Below are 22977 nucleotides of genomic sequence, written 5' to 3'. Positions count from 1 at the left end.
TAGCAAGACCTCATCTCTACTAAAAATTAAAAAAATTATCTGGGCGTGGCAGCACATGCCTGTGGTCCCAGCTATTCAGGAGGCCGAGGTGGGAGGATAGCTTGAGCCTGGAAGATTGAAGCTACAAGTGAGCTATGATTGTGCCTCTGTTCTCTAGCCTGGGCAACACAGCAAGCTCCTGTGAGATGATATCTTAAAAAAAAAAAAAAAAAAAAAGAATGAGAAAGACTACAGTATGTGTTACAGGAAGATAAGTAAAAGTAAAGATAAAGAAAGTTGTAAGTGGTTGAACATTTTGGAGTTTACATCTGTTAGATGACCTACATTTTTTCATTAAAACTAGAGGCAGGGTCTTTTTCATAGGGTGAGGTAAAGTAGGTATAATAATGGCAACAACTGAACATTTATTAAGTATCTAAAATTTCCTGGGTGCAGTGGCTCACGCCTGTAATCTCCCAGCACTTTGGGAGGCTGAGGCAGGTGGATTACTTGAGGTTAGGAGTTCAAGATCTGCCTGGTCAACATGGTGAAATCCTGTCTCTGCTAAAATACAAAAATTAGCCGGGCATAGTGGTGGATGCCTGTAATCCCAGCTACTTGGGAGGCTGAGGCAGGAGAATCACTTGAACCCAGGAGGTGGAGGTTGCAGTGAGCAAAGGTCATGCCACTGCACTCTTGCCTGGGCAGCAAAGTGAGACTCTGTCTCAAAAAAATGAAATGAAATGACATGACATGACATGACATGACATGATTGTATGAGACTGCTTTCATAAACTTTTCTCTCATAATCTAATCTTCACAACGTAGCCTCAAAAGGCAAGTAATACTATCTCTACTGAAATTTGGTAGGATTAAATAACTTGGCCAAGGTTTAAGAACTGTTAAAGGAGAAGTTAGATTTTTACTTCTTTCTGCTATGAAAGTCCCTACTGTTTCTTTCAGGCCTCTGATAGAGTAATTTAGGATTGAGAGAATTCAGGCTGGGTCATACCTGAGTGTGAAAACTATCTCATGTTAGTTCAAGGTCTATATGTTTTTTTAAGCACATTCTGTAATTATAATACAATAAACAGCTAGGATTTATTGCTACATATTAGGCCCTGTTACACGTATTATCTCATTTAATTCTGAAGACACCAAAATGAGGAATAGAAAGTATTTTATGTGCATTTTTCAAATAAGGAAATAGAGACTCAGAGATATTAGCTTGTTTGCTTAATGACCAAATATTAAAACCAGAATTCAAAATCTGTGCTTCATCAAAAGAGACTGTGCTAGACATTGAGAGCATGTAGAAATACACATAGGCCATATTGTGTGACATCAGGTTTACAGCCCAATAAATAGTGATGGTACCTTTTTTTTTCCTTTCCTTTTTTTTTTCTTTTTGAGACAGAGTCTTGTTGTTACCCAGGCTGGAGTGCAGCTGCGTGATCTCAGCTCACTGCAGCCTCCACTTCCTGGGTTCAAGTGATTCTTGTGCCTCAGCCTCCCAAGTAACTGGGATTACAGACATGTACCACCACGCCCGACTAATTTTTGTATTTTTAGTAGAGACAGGTTTCACCATTTTGGCCAGGCTGGTCCCAAACTCCTGGCCACAAGTGATTTGCCCACCTTGGTCTTGAATGCTGGGATTAGAGGCATGAGCCACTGCGCTAGGCATGATGGTACCTTTTGACTGGTTGTGCTTTCTTTCCAGAACTGGAAAGAGGAATTAAACTCACCATTCCTCTATCTATCCACTTTGTACTCCCATTGCCAATCTTAGAAAGGAATGCCTTCAAGTTGTATATAAGCATTTTTATAGTTTACAGCTATTTTTTGTATAAATGGTATATTGAGCTATAATGAGAATTTCTAATATTGACAGTATGCATTCCTTTGGATGACTTGATTTTAAAGGCAGTTTTATCGTATTTTTTAAAGTTGATTTGTTGAATAACACTGACCTAATAACTAGTAACATTTTTAATAGTGTTGTGGTATAAAATGGATAGGTAATTTTTTTTAATTTTTAGATCTTGTAACTATAGTCTGAGTATTTATATTTCTGATTATTAGAACCAGATCAATAGTAACCATCTTCGAAGAGCAGAACAAGAGGTGGTTAGCCTACAGGAGAAAGTGCAGTATCTTTCTGCACAGAACAAAGGACTCCTTACTCAGTTAAGTGAAGCAAAGCGCAAACAAGCAGAGATTGAATGCAAGGTAAATATGTCAATTAACTGATTTTGTTTTTTGTCAATATAATAATGCCTTTTTTGTGTTTGTCTTACTGTGATTAGATTATCTTAAAAACAAAACAAAAAAGCGTGTCCTATTTTCTACTTTTCCTGAACTTGTTTTGGTAGTTGCTGTCAGACCAGGTTAGCTCATCTTGCTTCTGGGGTGGATTTCAGTCAAGAAACATTTTCAGTCACTTCCTTGGTTAATTTAATTTCCTGGATTGGCATTTACTAGTATCTCTTTACAGTTTTTCTTTTGACTGGTAACCCTTTAAAACCGGAGCTTTTAATGGCTTGATCAAAAAAGGTGGATCATTTAGAGAGCTTAGGGCTCCTCTGCTTTGATTGTTATCTTATTAGTGGGCAGTTAACATTGATACATGTTTTCTGGATAGATTAGAGAGCAAGAGAAATGTGTATGTACCAGTGTGTTGGCAAAAATGGGTATATTACCCATTATTATTTTAATCAGTTATATACTTTTACTTTTTTGTGAGGTGTTTGGATTCAAAAAGCATCAAAAGGATTTGAATGCAAGTACATTCTTTCCTGAAATAAATTTACAGTATAGCGGTGGTGAGAGAGTGGGGAAAGGCACGGAGATAGAAGGAGAGGAGGGAGGATTTGCTCTGTGTGTGTGTGTGTGTGTGTGTGTGTGTGTGTGTGTGAGAAATAACTAAAGAAATGACTGTAGACTCGGCATTAGAATGGATTACTAAAGGCAAGTTATGGGATTTTAAAAAAATAAACTAGGCATCCACCTTTCCATGGTGAGATAGCAGGAATGATACCCTTTAAAGATTCCAGCCTTATTATTGTATAAGAAATAAGACTTTTGATGGCACATATAAAGCTGTAATTCCATCAACTTATTCTGGTGTCATTAAAAACCAAGAGTGAAGCTTGAATGGTTTATCAGTGTCACTGAAATCCAGAGATGAAATTACATCCTTATAAATATGCATGGCTGTTACAATGTATACTGACAGAAATCTGTAGGCAGTACTGAAATTCATACTAAAGCACAGTCACTTTTGAAGGATATGACTAAACTAATTTATAAATAAAATAATATTAAATGAGGTTGTATCAATCTGATTTGTCATACCAATATCTGATTGAGTTTTTATGATGCTAAATTGTCTGTGTTGACATCTTGTCGATAACTAAATTTAATCTTTTATTTATTATTGATGTTAGTTTTCCGTAAACATATTTTGATAACGGTGTTACTAGATTTAATATTGCTTCTCAAATGCCCTAGTACCTGTTGAGAAAAGTAAAGTGTTCTTTGGAAATAAATCTTTAAGGAACTTACTGTTGAAAATAATAATTTTCTTTGAACTTGTCTAAGTAATGGGCTCAGATTTAGAATATTAGAGGATTTTATGAACTAATTAGGGATTTTATTTAATTTTTAATTGTTCATTAATACCTCTGTGAAGTATGTTACAGATGCAGACTCTGATATCTCCCCCGTGTTTAAGCTGTGTGTTAATTTATTCAATCTTTCATAATGCCTTTGCAGATTTTGAGAATGACCAATGTATTGTTACCCTAGCACCTAGTACATTCTGATTAAATGTGTATATTTTACCCTGTTATGTTGGAATGATTCAGGAACAAAGTTAATTTTTCAAGAATGCCAGTCCTTGAATTATATAAATCTGATTCATTTTTGTTTAGTATTATAAGATTATAGCTTATGATTAACTTATAATTATTAAAGCTTTTTTATTTTTTGTGTAAAATGTGTGGATATTATTTATAATATTAATGTTATTTTCCCTCTCAACTTAATTTGAATGTTCTCCCTTAAAGTTGAGATATTACAAGCCTATGAACTCCAGTTTCAAAATGCAGAACACTCTAAAACCCTAGAGTTTTTTCATAAATTTCACACAAATTCCTTTGTAGGCGAAACTTAAAATTTGAATTGATATATGGCCATTTATAATTGTTATTTATTCCACTTGATGTGAACATTTGTGTCTCACTGCTTCATTGTATGCAGTGAGCATATTGTTTCACTATGGATGCTGCCTTAGACCCTGCTAGATAATACTAATGTATGGTTTATGCCTCCTATTACTTTTCTAAAATCTGAATTCCAAACACACCTGGTTTATTTTGTTTTGGTTTGGTTTACCACACTAGAATAAGGAAGAAGTGATGGCTGTGAGGCTCCGGGAAGCAGATAGCATAGCTGCTGTGGCTGAACTACGACAACACATTGCTGAGCTTGAAATCCAGGTATCATATGAAAATAATAAAGTACATGTAAAAATATGGTTTCTTCTATCCTCTTTGTCTGAACAGTAACTTAGTCTTTATCCTCATGACTGTGATTCTTTTTTCAATAATCATTCATTTCCAACTTTATTTTTTTTATGGTGGTAAAATAGACATAACACTTACTATTTTAAAGTATACAGTTCTGTGGCATTAAGTGTACTTGACATTGTTGTGCAGCCATCACCACCATCCATTTCCAGAACTTTTTCATCCTCCCTAACTGAACCTCTTTGCCCATTAAATACTAACTTCCCATTCCCCCAGCAACTGGCAACCACCAGCAACTGGAAACCACCATTCTACTTTGTCTCTATGAATTTGACCACTCTGGTTACCTCATGTAAGTGGAATCATACAATACAGTCATATGCTGCATAAGGACATTTCAGTGAGACAACATATATGATGATGGTCCCACAGGATGATAATGAAGCTGAAAAATTCCTGTTTTCTAGTGACTATAGTCATCATTATGTTATAGTGCAACACATTACTCATGTGTTTGTGATGAGACTGGTATAAACAAACCCACTGCACTGCCACTCTTATAAAAGTATAGTACATACAGTTGTGTATAGCACATAATACTTGATAATAAATGACTATGTTACTGGTTCGTATGTTTACTATACTATTTGTTGTTTTGCTATACTATTATTGCTATTTTACAGTCTACTTCTACTTATACAAAAAAACAGTTAACTCTAAGACAGTCTCAGATCCTTCAGGAGGTTTTCCAGAAGGCATTGTTTTCATAGGAGATGACAGCTTCATGCGTGTTACTGTCCCTGAAGACCTTCCAGTGGGACAAGATGTGGAGGTTGAAGATAGTGATATTGGTGGTGCTGACCCTGTGTAGGCCTAAGCTAATATGTGTGTTTGTATCTTAGTTTTTAACACAAATGTTTTAATTTTTTTTTTTTTTAGTTTTTGTTTTTTTTGAGACAGGATCTCACTCTGTTGCCCAGGCCGGAGTTTAGTGGCACAGTCATAGCTCACTGCAGACTCCAACTCCTGGTTCAAGCAGTCCTCATCAGCTTCCCCAGTACCTGGGACTACAGGCACACATGACCACGCCCAGCTTATTTTTTTATTTATTTAGTAGCAATGAGGTCTCACTCTGTTGGCCAGGCTGGTTTCGAACTCCTGGGCTTAAGTGATCCGCCCACCTCTGCCTCCCACAGTGCTTGGATTACAAGCATGAGCCACCGTGCCCAGCCTTAATTTTTTTTTAACTTAAAAAAATTTTTTGTTCATCAGGCACAATGGCTTATGCCTGTAATCCCAGCACTTTGGGAGACTGAGGCGGGCAGATCACTTGAGCCCAAGAGTTTGAAACCAACCCGGCCAACAAAGTGAGACTCTGTCTCTACAAAAAATACAAAATAAAATTAGCTGGACCTGGTGGTGCACTATAGTCCCAGTCCTAGCTACTCAGGAGGCTGAGGTGGGTGGGTTGCCTGAGCCTGGGAGGTCAAGGCTGTAGTAAGCCATGATCACACCACTGCGCTCCAGCCTGGGCCACAGAGTAAGACCCTGTTTCAAAGAATATATTTACTAAAAATAAAAATTAAAAATAGAAAAAAGCTTACAGAATAAATATATAAAAAAGAAAATATTTTATACACCTGTACAATATGTTTGCTAAGCTAAATGTTATGAGAGTCAAGAAGTTTAAAAAACTGAATTTATAAAGTTACAGTAAGTGATAGTTAATTTATTATTGAAAGAAAAACCATTTTTTATAATTTAGTGTAGCCTAACTATACAATGTTTATAAAGTTTACAGTAGTGTCATGTCCTAGGCCTTCACATTCACTCACCACTTACTTACTAACTCACCTAAAGCAACTTCCAGTCCTGCAAACTTCATTCTTGGTAAGTGCTCTATACGGGTATACCATTTTTTATCTTTTATAACATACTTTTCCTGTGCCTTTTCTGTGTTTAGATACGCAAATACTGACCATTGTGTTACAGTTGCCTACAGTGCCCAGTGCAGTAACATGCTGTGCAGGTTTGTAGCCTAGGAGCAATAGGCTATTCCATGTAGCCTAGGTATGCAGGAAGCTATACCATGTAGGTTTGTGTAAGTGCACTCCATGGTGTTTGCATGATGAAATTGCCTAACGATGCATTTCTCAGAACACATCCCCATTGTTAAGAGGTGTGTGACTGTATTTGTCCTTTTGTGACTGGCTTATTTCACTTAATGTTCTCAATGTTCATCCATGTTATAGTGTATGTACAAATTTTCTTCATTTTTAAAGCTGAATAATATTCCATTGTATGTATATACACGTTTTTTGTCTATTCATTCATTGATGACATTTAGGGTGCTTCCATGTTTCAGCTATTGTGAATAATGCTGCTATGAACACAGGTGTACAAATTTCTGTTCAGGTCCCTGCTTTTACTTCTTTTGAGTACATGGAAGTGGAATTGCTGGATCATATAGTAATTGTTTAATTTTTTAAGAAATTGCCACACCATTTTCCACAGAATCTATACCATTTTACATTTCTACCAGCAATGCATGAGGATTTCATTGTTTTCCACATTCTCACCAACACTTGTTAATTTTCTGTTGTTGTTTTTATAATTACCATCCTAATGGGTGTGAAGTGGTATCTCATTGTGGTTTTGATTTGCATTTCCCTGATGATTTGCTGTGTTGGGCATACTTTCATGTGCTTATTTCGCATTTATGTATCTTCTTTGGATAAATGGCTATTCAGGTCCTTTGCTTAATTGAACCAGGTTGTTTGTTGTTTTTGTTGTTGAGTTATAGGAGTTATTTATATATTCTCAATATCCCTTTCTTATCAGATATATGGTTTGCAAATATTTTCTCCCATTACGTTTGTTGCCTTTTCTCTGTTGATAGTGTTTTTATCACAAAAGTTTTTAATTGTGCTGAATCAACTTACCTGGGGTTTTTTTGTTTGTTTGTTTTTTGTTTTTTGGTGTTGTTGACTGTGCTCCAGGTCCATTTTTTAGTGAAAATTCATCATATTTTGATATTATAAAACTATCTTCAAAAGAAAATTCAAAGCTTTAAAAATAAATATGTTTTTACAGGGCACAGTAGCTCACACCTGTAATCCCAGTGCTTTGAGAGGCCAAGGTCAGGGGATTGCTGGAGGCCAGGAGTTCAAGACCAGCCTGGGCAATAGAGTAAGACCCTGTCTCTACAAAACAATTTTTAAAAATTAGCTGGGGGCATGATAGTACACCCCTATAGCCCTTGCTACTTGGAAGGCTAAGGTGGAACGATCCCTTGAGGCCAGAAGTAGGAGTTCCACATTACAGTGAGCTGTGATCAAACCACTGCACTCCAGTCTGAGTGACAGAGTGAGACCTTGTCTCTAAAATAAATTTTTTTAATAAAAGTAAATGTGTTTTGTCACTTCTTATGCCTTACTTCTTCTTGTATAATATGATAAAAGTGTTAAGTTTTCCCTGTGGATGAAATATTATGTTTAAAATCTGTCTTTCAAAGTTTTTAATTATATTGTACTCCAAGTCACAATAGTCTTTGCTGCAACATCTAGAATTTTCTTCCCACCTGAAATTTCCTTTTGTCCTTAAATTTCAATTTAAAATGTAGTTGATTTCCAAACTTACATATTATATTATAGCCTCATCTTTTAATCTGGATCAAAGGTAACCACAACACATTATGATTTGTATGTTTATAAAAAGGTATCCTTTATGTTCTGCTGGTAGTAATCCCCATAAAGTGCACATATTCAGGAAAACCTCAAATATGAACTAACTGCATAATATATTTGTAATCAGTTTGTTTCAATCATGCTATCATATGTGATTTTAGCATTGGTCTGTACTTTTCTGACATCAAGAAAATCCTAAGAATTTACCACATTTCTATACATCTTAGTCACAGAATAGTAAGATTTAAATAACTCTTTTTGTTGATTCTGAAATAGTTATTAAAATGAAGAACCTGGCATGCAGGATTTTTGTTTAAAATGAAATATGATATGCGTTACATTATTTTTGAAAAATAGAAAATTCATGGAATTTTTTTTTTTTAACATCTTCCAATCCTTTACCCCTATCCCTGCATCTAGCCCCTGGTAACCACCATTCTACTCTGTACTTTTGAGTTCAGCTTTTTGTATCCCACATGTGAGATCACGCAGTGTTTGTCTTTCTGAGCCTAGCTTATTTCACTTAATGTTCTCCACGCTCATTCATGTTGTTGTGAATGACAGAATTTCCTTCCTTTTTAAGACTGAATAATATTCCATTGTGTGTATGTGCACCACTTTTTCTTTATTCATTCATCCACTGATTGACATTTAGGTTGGTTGCATGTGTTGGCTATTGTGAATAATGCAGTGAACATGGGAGTGCAAATATTGTTTCAACATACTGATTTCATTTCCTTTGGATATATACCCAGTAGTAGAATTGTTAGATCATATCATCTGTTTTTAATTTTTTGAGGATTTAGATTTCTACCCACAGTGTGTAAGAGTTCCCTTTCCACCACATCCTCTCTAGCACTTGCTATCTTTCATCTTTTTGATAATGGCCATTCTAACAGGTGTGAGGTGATAGAATTGTTACTGTTATTACAGTAGGGGTATATTATCATCAGCTGGCTCTTGATAAAGTGATCACTGGAATCCTAATTGCCAAATTTGTTGCTATTTTTTCAGTATTTGCCTGCTCGTGCTTATTGCATTTGTTGTTGACCATTTCATCCTCCTCGCATTCTCACCTCCCCTAACTTTGCTACCACCACTTACTTTTGACTCTCTTCTTTCTTGTTTAACTGTTGTTTACAGTCATCTTTATCAGTTGTGGATGTGTGTATTCCTCTGAAATCCAAGGTTTTGGCTTTTACAAACTATACCCGAATGAAGGGTCTCACTTACGTGGCTTCAGGAGCCGTCTTTACCAGGGTTCCCCGACCCCCAGGCCACAGACAGGTATCAGTCCATGGCCTGTTAGGAACTGGGCCGCACAGCAGGAGGTGAGCGGGCAACCAGCAGCATACTGCCTGAGCTCCGCCTCCTGTCAGATCAGTGGTGTCATTAGATTGTCACAGGAGCACAAATCCTATTGTGAACTGCACATGCCAGGGATCTCGGTTGCACTCTCCTTATGAGAGAATCTAATGCCTGATGATCTGAGGTGGAAGAGTTTCATCCTGAAACCATTCTCCTACCTCTCTATGGAAAAATTATCTTCCACGAAATCTGTCCCTAGTACCAAAAAGGTTGGGGACCACTAATCGTTGCAACAGTGAATCATAATTTATCTCTAGCCCTAGCCTGTTTCCCCTTACCAATAATTTTCTAAATGGTTTAATAATTTAAAAATTATGAAACATGATGTACAGAAAAGTTAATAAAACAAAGTTACATTATATGTGTAAAAATATTATACGTAAAACTTCTAACCAACGTTAAGACAGACAAAATTGCCTGTACTCAAGAAGTCTATCCAATCACACCCTGTTCCCTATCCTGGACTTTTATGACAATCACTCTTTTGCCTTTCCTTATAATTGTGTCATCTTTCTATACATTTCTGATCTATACAGTTAGTTTTCCCAGCTTCTCAGTTTTGCAGAGTCATATGGAATATTTTATGTCTTCTTGTTCAACATTATTTTTGTAAAAATCATTTTGTTGTTGTACATATTTCATTTTTTAAAATATATCACAATGTATTCATTTTACTATTAGAAGATGTTTGGGAATTTCCAGGTTGGGAATGTTACAAATAATATGGTGATTATGAACACTCTTATTGTGCGTAAGTTTCTCTAGCGTGTATACCAAAGTGTGAAATTGCCGCATTGTACAGCTTGCAAATCTTCAACTTTATTTTCCAAATTGCTTGTGGTAGTTTAAACTCCCAACAGCTGCATGTTGAAGTTCTTGTTATTCCACACCCTTCCAATACTTGGTGGTGTCACATGATTTAATTTTTGCCAATCTGGTGATATTTCACTGTGTTTTTCATTTACATTTTCTTGATTACTAAGGATGTTGGCCATTTTGGATTTCCGTTTTTGTAAAGTGCCTGTTAATGTCTTTTGTTTATATTTTTCTATTAGGTTGTCTTTTTCTTATGGATATGGAGTTATTTATATATTGATGTTATATGTTGCAAATAGCTACTACCACTCTGTAACTTGTCCTGTTGTTATTTTTCCTTTATTGTGTCTTTTGATGAGTAGACCAGTAGTTTTAATGGGCACTGAACCATTCTATGTGGAAGCAGGACAGAAACTTTGAATTTAACATGTTTAAAATCAGATGTGTTCCAAAATGTTTTCCTTATTGTATATTTCAAGTCTTTATTAAAGGATCATCTCTTACAAAAATCAGCCAGGCATGGTGGCAGACACCTAGAATCCCAGCTACCTGGGAGGCTGAGACAGGAGAATCCCTTGAACCCAGGAGGCAGAGGTTGTGGTAAGCTGAGATCATGCCACAGCACCCCAGCCAGGGTGACAGAACGAGACTCCATCTCAAAAAAACAAACAAATAAAAACCCCAAAAAAGGAAACAAAAGATCATCTCTTATCAAATATTTCAACCTACTGGTAATCTCACTTACTCTTTCTTACCCTCTAGCGTATGTACCAAGGGTGTATATGTAAGGTATGCAAATTTTCAGTTTTAGCAGCTAACATTATTTCACAAAGTGCTTGTGCTAGTTTTTCTTTCCCATCAACCTGTTAGCTATTGTAGATTAGCCTTCAGATAATTCTCAATAAGAGTTCGTACAGGTTAAAATGTTTCGCCCAACTCTTCAATCTTTCAAAATAGAAAAGTCTTAAGTAAGTAAAAAACTAAATAAAAGGTAATTTGAGTCATTTTTCAAACTTTGAGTCTTTAATAACATTTCTCTTCTCCCTACCACTCCATTAGTTCATCTGCTTATCCTTTACCTGAACTTTTGTTGTAACCCCCCTTCCAGTTTCCTTTTCTCCAGCTTCAGCTCTTCTATAAATTACAAAAGCTGTCTCTCTAAAACATAGAAATTTCATTGACTGCCTTTTAAATACCAAATCATATCAAAACTCCTTAGCATCCTTTTTATTATTGCCCAAACTGAATTTCTAGCTTCATGTCTCACCATTATCTCCCCATCCTCATCCCCCACACTTACATGCTGTATTCTACCCACTGTGAATTATCCTATTCCTGCACCTATCACATTCTTTCAAAATTCTGTGCCATTCTGCATGTTGCTGTGTCTTCCTAAATTGCTGTATTTTTCTGAACTTCCTACTCCTGTACTTTTGAAGTATTTCTGTTTCTCTTTCAGGTCTTAAGACTGAGTGCTTTTTGGCTTTCTGTTAATTTGCTTAGTAAATGAGTTTTCAGTAGATGTCTTAAACAGGCTTCAATATTTAATTATATGTATATATCTATATAGATACAGATGTATAGAGGTATATTTTTAATGCAGATTAAGATTCATAAATAGATCTTTCATTAAAACCTGAAACTTTTTTCAGTTATCAAAGTAATATATTTTAGGTTATTTCTTAGTCATGGAAATATATTAGATCATTTTCAAGTTCCACTAGGGGGAGAACTCAACTTAGTCTAAGATTTATGTACTTCAGATCTCTTCAGATTAAGTCTTCCAATTACTGGTACTCTCTTGTGAGTAAAATTTTTTTGCACAAATCGAATTCTCTCAAACTCTTCTTTTAATAAATTATATTATTATTTAATCTGTTATTCATATAATTAAAGCCTGCTTTTTAATGTAGCTATGAAAATTATACTTTTGTAAACATCTTATTTCGATGAGAAAATACATTAGATGAAGAAATACTCATTTTTATAAATACTATAACATTGTAATATATAGATACTTATATATAGATTATAGTATATCTATATATATACTATGTAGTATATAGATATAGGTAGACTGAAATTTATTAAATTTATTTTCAAAGATTATTCAGTCTACTTAGAATTTTTAGGTCTAATTTAAGATTTACCATCTACTGCCATGTTATTATTCTGACATATCTACATCTGTAATCTAATTATATTGTTTATAATAATGCCTCCTCCACCACCCTGTCTTTGTTGGAGCTGTTTTGTATTTGTGTCTTACAGTGAACTTAACCATTTTTAAGTGTAGCAGCTTTCAAATTTTAGACATTTTCCTAGAACTGTTTTTAGAAGTTACTATTACCTAGTTTTCTTCTCTAAATGAATGACAATTACTTATTGGTGGGTTTTTTGCTATAAAATTATTACACTGTTCTGTAATGCTCAGTTGGGAACAGAGTATACAACCTGTAAAATTAAGGAGTTGAACTCTAAGGTTCTATCACATACAAAACAATATTATACCTTGTATAGCATTTAAATATTTTTTGACAATTCTGAGTTACCATGAATTTTAATTATTATATACTCATCTCACTTTATTAATACCTCTATGACTTTCTTTCTTTCTTTCTTTCTTTTTTTTTTTTTGAGACGGAGTCTCACTCTGTCGCCCGGGCTGGAGTACAGTGGCACGATCTCGGCTCACTACAAGCTCCGCCTCCCGGGTTCACGCCATTCTCCTGCCTCAACCTCCTGAGTAGCTGGGACTACAGGCGCCTGCCAACACGCCTGGCTAATTTTTTGTATTTTTTTTTTTTAGTAGAGACGGGGTTTCACCGTGTTAGCCAGGATGGTCTCAATCTCCTGACCTCGTGATCCGCCTGCCTTGGCCAAAGTGCTGGGATTACAGGCGAGAGCCACCGTGCCCGGCCACCTTGTGACTTTCACTTTGGCCAAATTTTTACCTTAAATAACTTCCTATTCTAGTTACTAGACTCTTATGTTGCTTTATTTTTTCTTCATAACAATTATTACTTTTTTCATAAATTATACATATTTTTATTTTTTATTTTTATTTTAGATGTGGGGGTACATGTGAAGGTTTGTAGATAAACACATGTCATGGGGGTTTGTTGTACATATTATTACATCACCCAGGTATTAAGCTCAGTACCCAATAGTTATCTTTTCTGTTCTTCTCCCTCCTCCCCCCCTTCTTCCTCAACATATTTTTATTTTTAATTGTCCACATTCCCCACTAGAGCATAAGCTCCATGGGAGTGCAAGAGTGGAATTTTTGTCTGTCTTATTCATTACTATATTCTTTTTTGGGCAGTGGTGGGGGAGACAAGGTCTCAAGATCACACCATTGCACCCCAGCCTGGGTGACAGAACGAGACTCCATCTCAAAAAAAAAAAAGGTCTCGCTCTGTTGCTCAGACCAGAGTGCAGTGGTGTGATCATAGCTCACTGCAGCCTTGACCTATTGGGCTCAAGCAATCCCCCCACCTCAGCCTCCCAAGTAGCTGGGATTACAGGAGCACACCACCACACCTGACTAATTTTTGTGTTTTTTGTAGAGATCAAGTTTGGCTATGTTGTCCAGGCTGGTCTCGAACTCCTGAGCTCAAGCGATCTGCCCTCCCAAAGTGCTGGACCTCCCAAAGTGCTGGGACTACAGGTGTAAGCCACTGCACACAGCCTCGTTGCTGTATTGAGTGCTTACTATATAATGCCTGGTGCATAACCATCATTCAGTAGATATTTTTATTTGACCAAATTTGACCGGTAGATATTTGAATTTTGATAATAATTAATTCATCTGCTGATGTTATTTCTACAGTAAATGATTTTTAATGTATGCAGTTGTCACTATGTTCACACATGCATCAACTTGTATATGTTATTTTATTATTAGGTCACTACCAGTTAGGAAGGAGAAAATGAATTCAGCCTCCATCCAAATGTATTTACCATTACAGAGTCGGAGTGACTGAGCCTAGGTCCCTTCTTTGAAATGTTTTTGAATAGAATTTAAACCTCTGAAAATTAATGTATATTTATTGTTGGTATTAATGACTGTAATAACATGCGAGAAGATGCCAACTATTATCAGAATTTTTTGTTTTCTATCCTCACATATGCTTTAGAACCCAGTTTTCTGGTTGAATGTCTCAGTCTAAAGGAACTTCTTTTAGTAGCCTGCAAAAATAAATATGACATATCTTAATCAGAATAAAGATCTTCAAGAAATTTAGTTATGAAGAACAAGAGGATTTTAAAATCCTGAATGTCTCTGTGGTCCCAACTTGTTGTCTTTTTGTTTTCTTCTAATTGCTAGAGATTCTGTATTGGTTAAAAGAATGGATTTTGGAGTCCAACCTCTTATTAGCCTCTTATCTTTGGCAAGTTATTTAATGTATTTGTTGATTCACTCCTTCAAAACTGAGGATTCTAAAGCTATCTGCCTTACAGTTGTTGGGATCAAATGAGAAAGCTCATGTAAAGTGTTCTTTCTTGCCTACATAATATCCAGAAAAACAGCTCATAGACTTTATGTAAAAAGTCACATTCAATATTGTAGAGTCTGCAAAATTACAACCAAACTAGAAAGTTCTGAAACTCTTTGGGTTTCCTTAAAGATAGTCTTTAACAACCTTAGATACTGAATATATATCCCTTTCCAAAAATTATGTAGAGCCTGAAATTAAGAATTATCTTGGGGCCTGGTGTGGTGGCTCACACCTGTAATCCCAGCACTTTGGGAGGCTGAGACAGGCTGATCACTTGAGGTCAGGAGTTCAATAATTATCTTGGCTTTTTGTTTTTTCTGTAATACATACTTAAGTAAGCTTCTTTCTGTCCACTGTGAACCCCTATTTAGTTACACTTCATTTTTGTGTGTTGGCTGTGTTTGGAAATACAGAGTTTACTACTTAACAACTTTAATTATTCCAGGATACTAATAATAAGAGTAATAATAGCTGGCATTACTGAACACTTAGTACATATCAGGCAGTGTTCTAAGCCATTTGAGGATATTCACGTATTTAACCCTCACAAAAATCATATGGGATATTGGTTTTGGGGTTTTTTTGTTATTGTTTTCAAGACAGGGTCTCACTTTGTCGTTCAAGCTGTAATGCAGTGGCACGATCACGGCTCACTGCAGCCTCGACCTCCCAGGCTCAAGAGAACTCCCACCTCAGCCTCCAAGTAGCTGGGACTGCAGGCACATGCCACCATGCCAAGCTAATTTTTGTATTTTCTGTAGAGGTGGGGTTTCACTATGTTCCCCAGGCTGGTATTGATCTCCTGGGCGCAAGCAGTCCACTCGCCTTGACCTCCCAGAGTACTGGGATTACAGGCATGAGCCACCAAGCCCAGCAAGATATTGTTAATATCTTCATTTTATAGTTGAGGAAACTGAGGCATAGAGATTTTAAAATGAGATTTTGTTGTTTGTATGAAAACCCACTCTTGAATTTTCTCCAGGAATAAAATGAATTTTTCTTTAGTATTTCAACATACTGTCATGGTAGTTTTATAAGTTTTCTTAATAGCATATTGACAGCCTCCTGTAAATCTGCTTATTATACAACTAAAGTTACTATTAGTTCCCTGTTCATTTCTTAAAATTTTTCAGTTGTTTCCCCTGGCATTGGAGAAAAATTCAAACTCTGACTCTCCTCCTAAGATCCTTCCGACTCGAATTCTTGCCTACTTTGCTAGCTTTATTTCCCAGTTACCCTAACATATATATGCCCTGTGCTTGAGGCCCAGTATACTAGTTAAGAATCCTTCAAATCTGTCATCCCATTTTACTCCATGTTTTTCTCCCTCCTCCTTTGATCTTGCTTTTTATTTCAAAAGTCAGCTTAAGCTTGACCGGTTGTGATCAGCATTCCCTGATAATGCCATCTTACCTGATTTCGTGTGTCTCTGCTCTTCTAACACCCTTTGTTAGAGACCTTTCTTATACCATCTCATACTACTGTAATTAATTCTTTTCAACTTTTCTGTCCACTATGTGCAGCTGAAGTTCATTGAGGATAAGGACCATTATTTGACTTTATATTTCCAATATCAGCATACTAGTGACAATTAAAATATTTTTATTTACTGAAATAATCTGTGTGTAATAGTTTATTTCTTGAAATATCAATTTGACTTTAAATGTTATTCTAATTTTAAAAACCCACATGTGAAGAACAGATTAAGTTACAAATTTAAATGGAGTATTGGTTTCAATTTTATAGATATTTATGGAGTACTTACTATGTGCCAGTCACTATTCTAAACACTACCTGGATTAGTGAACAAAATATAAAAACCCCTTTCCTCATTGAGCTTTATGGCAGAACAAGAAGTTAGATGAAAAAAATAAATGAATCTTATGGTGTGTAATTTAGACAATGAATGACAATGGAGAAAAATGTGGGAAAGAGAAGGTATTAGGGGTGGAGAACTGTTGCTATTTTAATAATGTGGTCTATAAAGGTTCCTTAGAAGGGGATATTTATTTAAACAAACATTTGAAGCAGATGAGGCATGAAGATTTGGGGGAAGAACTACTTACTAGGAAAATAGTACAGGCAAAGGTTCTCACATAAGGAGCATGTCTGAAGTAGAGTCTGGATAGAGTGAGACATGGGGATAGGGGAAGTCTGAGAGGTAAGCAGAGCCAATTATGTAGGACCTAAGAACTTTGACCTTTCCCTACTCAGATGGAAAATCACTGGAGGGTTTTGAGCATGGGAGTGATCAGTTAGATGACATTTAAGCTATAAAAAGATTTAATTGAACTGATTCAAAAAAATACTTGTAAGAATTCATAGTATTTAGTTTGGAGGGAAATGAGGTTAAAAATTAAGTTTCCTCTTGTTACTCGAGTTTTCCACAATCTAAATGCTATTTATTATTTGAAGACCTAATTTTTACATTAATACTAAATAGAGCTATCTCTAAATTCCAGGGAGTAGAACAAAACATAGGAAAGTTAATTTTTTGCTCAGTTAAGGAAAATAGGTGAGAATTAAACCCAAGCCTTCTAATATTTAACCTGGGATTGAGTTTGTATTTTGGTTATTATAAAGATAAGCATATTGATTTTTGTAACTGTGTTAAAAGCTTCTGTGGGCTAACCATATCTATAAAATTAATGCTACTTTGTTACAAGTAATGGAAAGTTTTTCATTCAAAAGGGTGTGGGTCTACTCAAATCCAACTTTTGGTTTTTTTCCTGGTACCCAGTAACATTTACCCATTTTGATTAATTTGCCCAACAGATAACCTCTAGGGATGCCTCAGTTGGGCAATACCCCAACCACTCTTGGCTTAAAAAACGCCCACTCAAAATTCTGTTCTGACATAGAATGAGGGTGCTAGGTTTAAATCACTGTGCTCAGATCAGTATGTAGTTTTGACAGAGATGGAGAGGAAGTGATAAAACCTTTACCATTAACTTAAAAATATTATATTTTTTAATTATGTGAAATTACCGTGACATTACTAAATGATGGAATTTATCATAAAGCTTTGTGATTAGTTTGTACTTTCCAGTTTCCTGAGCTAACTTGTTAATAGTGTTTTTTTGTTTTTTGTTGTTTTTTTTGCCCCTGAAGCACAATCGTTTATGGCTTTTGTTTTGAGCAACTTACCTAAATATTAAAATATTTTTCATTTTTCTTTAAGGCATTTCTCAATTTTAAGCATTTTTAATTTGAAAAAATATCTATTCTATAATTGTATCTAGTCTTAATACTAATTCTCAGGAAGATACGTATATAGACTGCTTTACCTAGCTTGCTATCTAGTCATTAGGGATTGTGAGATTCTGTTTAAAAATTTTTTTCTGAAGTGTTCAGAGATTCTTTGGTGTCCAGACTTCAGTACACAGTTAAATTTAAAGGGACGAAGTATCTGGAGGTTTTTAGGATATTGCTATATCTAGAATTGAAGAACATCATTTGGCTCCCCCAAGATGAGCTCATAGTAATATCTCAGTTAAGAATTAGGGGAGTTTGGACTCTTAAGTACCATAATATATGTGCTCACTTGGTGTTATTAATAATTAGTTTATGTACACTTAGTGCCCAGATTTTTGTTTTTAATACCATTCTCCAATAAAGGGAACCAGGGCTCCTCACAGAAATAGCTGATTCTAGGACTGGGACAGGAAATAGAGAACATAAGCCTGGAGCATCTTATAATGCCAGTAAGTAAGGAAGTGCTCAAAATACACACACACACCCCCCAAAAAAAAAACCCCAAAAAACCCTACATTAATTAGGATTATGTTGAAGGGACAGAGAAGCCAACTAAAGAGTTCCCAATGGCCAAAGGTAGAACAATTTGAGAAAAAAAGTATTTGAAGTATTATATACTTGAAATACACAAGCCAAAGTATAATAACCCAAAGTACATTATAATCCAAAGTATAAAATAAATATCCACGAGCCTATATTGATATAAATGATGATTAAATTAATAAATGGGAGATAAGAGACAAATATGCAGAAGAATTCAAATAATTTTTGTAGCTGCTCCACCCTCAAGGAGGGGAAGTATAAATCTCCACTCCATAAGCATGGACTGCACTTAGTGACTTCCCTCCAAAGGATAAGTGTGGGGGACAAAAAGAGTAACTTTACAGTGGAGAAACCTGACAAAGATTACCTAAGCCAGGTGATGAAGATCACCATCAGCAGTCGTAAATTACACTGATAGTACATACCCTTGATATCACGTGACATGATGAAAATGGCACTTTACCTCTCTGGTATTCCTCTTGATAACCCATAACCCTAGTCTTACCATGAGAAAACTATCAGACAGATTCCACTTGTGGAGATCCTACAAAATACCTGAATAGTAATGACTCAAGGCTGACAAGATCATCAAAAACAAGCAAGGTCTGAGGAACAGTCACAGCCAAAAGGAACCTAAGGAGACATTACAACTGAAGGTAATGTATCCCGGGTAGAATTTTAGAAACAGGAAAAAAAAAAAAAAAAAACTGGTTAAAAAACAAAGGCAAAGGAAATCTGAATAAATGAAGGACTTTAGTAGTAATGCATCAATATTGGTTCATTAATTGTAACAAAGGTACCACACTAACATATTAATAATAGGGGAAACTGTGGGAGGGTATGTGGGAACTCTCTATCTTCTCAATTTTTCTGTAAATTTAAAACTTTTCTTAAAAGTGTCTAATTTTTTAAAAAACTAGTTTGTGAGTCCATAGTTTTTAGGAGCCATTGAAATTATGTCAAATTTTAAGTATTGGTCACAAAATTGATTTGTTTCCAATTAAATTATGATTTATGAGGAATATTTTCTACCTTTTAGACCTTGTGTGAATGCTGACTTGTTTTAAGAGAGAGAGGGTCTTGCTCTGTTGCCCAGGATAGAGTTCAGTGGTACAATCATAGCATACTACAACTTTGAACTCCTGGGATCAAGCAGTTCTACCTAAGCCTCCCGAGTAGCTAGGAATACAGGCACACCCCACCATGCCCTGCTAATTTTTAAAATTTTTGTACAGATGGGGTCTTGCTATGTTGCTTAGGCTGTTCTTGAGCTTCTGGCCTCAAATAATCCTCCTGACTCAGCCGTGCAAAGCACTGGGCTGATGTTTTGTTTGTTTGTTTGTTTGTTTGAGATGGAGTCTCACTGTGTCTCCTAGGCTGGTGTGCAATGGCACAATCTTGGCTCACTGCAACCTCGGCCTCCTGGGTTCAAGCAATCCTCCTGCCTCAGCCTCCTGAGTAGCTGGGATTACAGGCGCCTGCCACCACGCCTGGCTAATTTTTTTATTTTCAGTAGAGGTGGGGTTTCACCATGTTGGCCAAACTGGTCTCGAACTCCTGACCTCAGGTGACCTGCTCACCTCGGCCTCCCAAAGTGCTGAGATTACAGGTGTGGGCCACCACACCCGGCCTTGGGCTGGTATTTTTTAACTGTGCCTTTAGCTAATCCTGTAAGAAACATCACTTTGAAAAATGTGTGTATATGTATATTTCTCTTCTGAAATGGAATTAAATCAGTCTTAATACTGAAAGATACTAGCCAAATACTGATTTCTTTTATCCCTTATATATTTTTCAGATTGCATTATTGGTTTTTAAAAGGTATTTATGTGTACTTTTACTTTTTCTAATTACTAAGAAGAATATTCAAACCTTTGTTCATGACTTTAAATTACAGGAAACTGTTTCAGAAACTTATCAGTACATGATATGAGTATGATTTGTTTTTAGAAGTTTCAAATGAGTCACCTTGAAGTCATGGAGAGGCTACCGCTTACCACATTTACCATTCTGATTAATATTTCTTTGGCAAAGTACAAATCAGTAATAACCTACTAAAGCTTAGTAGTTGCTATTGATGTTTCAGTAAGGTGATGTTGATTAATCAGAGTGATTACTTACCAAGTGTTACAGATTTACTCAAATTATTGGGTTTTCTTCTACTATAGTAATTTCATATGCAGTAATAATTTGCTTAAGACATTTTGCTTCATATGTGCATTGAAAATATCAATGTAGAACTTAAAATTCATGTCCATGCTGCAAGTTAATGTGGTTGCCTCTGTGACCGTTGAACATAGTTTCATAATAAAGCCTGGAAAAAAAAAGCATTATTTAACCTTTTAATCAAGAGATTGCTTTTTAAACTGTCTCTAAAAAGATTTGATTTTTTACAAAAGAGAGAGTGCTTGAATATATCTTTATGTACCACAGTCTCTCTTTTTGTTAGATTTTTTCATCTGTGGGTATAATATAAAATATTCTTAAAATGAAAGCTTTACACTTGTGTTTGAGACTAAGCAACTTGCATTGTGTCATGACCCTTCTAATACCACAAACCTTCTGTAATACTACTCCCGGAGAAAAACCCACATCCTATGCATAACCTTAGATTTATTTTGAAATCTCTATGAAAAAGAGCACAGGGAGATTACTAATTGTTTCTGTTACTTCCTTTAGGTGTATGGTATCTATTGTAACCCATGTTGTAAATGTTAATAGCCAGGAGTAAAATGTTACAATATATTAAGTAGTGGTTTCCTATCCTAAAGTTAATATGTGAAAATTTAAAAACTAATTATAAGTTTCAATTTGTTATATTAGATACCTGGAAAGAATGTACAAAAAAAAAAAGCGAGAGAGAAGGCATTGGTACTTCCAGTAGCCTTTACTTCTAATACCGTTGGCCAGTACAATACTAGAAACTAATTGCAAATTTAAATAAGCCATCTTCTTTAAAATTTTATGCCTATTCTTATTTTTTCCTTCTAATTTAGATTTCTTTTGTATTCTTTATGTAACTGATTAATGTGAATGAAAAATCTAATTTGTGTTTTTTTTTGTTTTTTGTTTTCTGTTTTTTTGAGACAGAGCCTCACTCTGTTGCCCAGGCTGGAGTACAGTAGCGCGATCTCGGCTTACTGCAACCTCCACCTCCCAGGTTTAAGCGATTCTCCTGCCTCAGCCTCCCAAGTAGCTGGGATTACAGGCACGTGCCACCATGCCTGGCTAATTTTTTGTATTTTTATTAGAGATGGAGTTTCACCATGTTGGCCAGACTGGTCTCAAACTTCTGACCTCAAGTGATCCACCCACCTCGGCCTCCCAGAGTGCTGGGATTACAGGCATGAGCCACCGCACCTGGCCCCAATGTTATTTTTAATATTTAGAAAAAATGGTAACTACCCATCAGTAGGAGAATGGTTACACTATAGTATATTTATACTCTGGAATATTCTGCATCTTTCAGAAAGAATAAAGATCTACAAGACATGCTAAGTGAAAACAAATTATAAGCAGAATATATATTCCCATTTGTATGTATTAAAAAGCAGATGTAAGTATATGTATTGTATTTATATATATTAAGTACATATGCATGTTAATATGTACATTTGTTACATGCATATATACTTAAATGCATTGAAATTGGCTGCAGTGATCCTATCAAAACTGTTGAAATATTCCTTCAGGAGATAGTAAAGGGCTTGGTGCAAAAGAGTAGAGGATATGAGTTCATTTTTTATTCTGTATGAATTTATATGATTATCATTATAATATTTTATGTATATTTAAATGACATTTAAAGTAACTGTTGCTAGAATGGAAATAAGAATTAGAACTTTCAAATAATTATAGGGAAAAAGCAACAAAGGAAACTTGGTCTAACAAGCAAAAGTGCCACCTTTTTTTCTGGCCTTAAAGTCCCTGAGTGTTGTCTGGCTCCTGCCCATTTCTCTGACCCATTTTAAATGGTATTCTCCTTCACCAGTTAGTTCCAGCAGCTACTCACCTCCTTTTTGTTTCTTGAATCAAGCTCTTTCATTCTTACATTAAGGCTTTTGCTCGTGCTCTTTTTTATGATTGCAGTTCTGTGCTCCCTGATCTTTCCGTGACTCATACCTTCTCATCATTTAAATCTCAGCCTAGATAGAAGTCACTGCCTGACCACCTTTGTAAAGTAGGCCCCTCACATTGTTACTGTGTCTCATTATCATGGTTTATATTCTTTATGGCTCTTGTCAGTGCCTGAAATTATTTTTACTTTAAAAATTAACTCACACCACATGATGTTTC

At 35.6% G+C, this 22977-nt stretch overlaps 1 protein-coding gene across 2 annotated transcripts in view; it reads left to right on the top strand.

The window, feature by feature from the left end:
- Positions 1–22977, top strand: part of EVI5 (ecotropic viral integration site 5) — a 279600-nt gene that overhangs the window by 189471 nt on the left and 67152 nt on the right. For both annotated transcript variants that reach the window (XM_025357086.1, XM_025357079.1), the window contains 2 exons: positions 2065–2211; positions 4386–4481. In XM_025357086.1, the coding sequence (XP_025212871.1) occupies positions 2065–2211; positions 4386–4481 (243 nt within the window). The remainder of the gene's footprint in view (positions 1–2064; positions 2212–4385; positions 4482–22977) is intronic.

This window comes from Theropithecus gelada, chromosome 1 (assembly GCF_003255815.1).
Source record: "Theropithecus gelada isolate Dixy chromosome 1, Tgel_1.0, whole genome shotgun sequence".
NCBI classification, from domain to species: domain Eukaryota; kingdom Metazoa; phylum Chordata; class Mammalia; order Primates; family Cercopithecidae; genus Theropithecus; species Theropithecus gelada.
The sequence above is the reverse complement of the archived record's forward strand: the minus strand, read 5'-3'. Positions and strand labels throughout refer to the sequence as shown.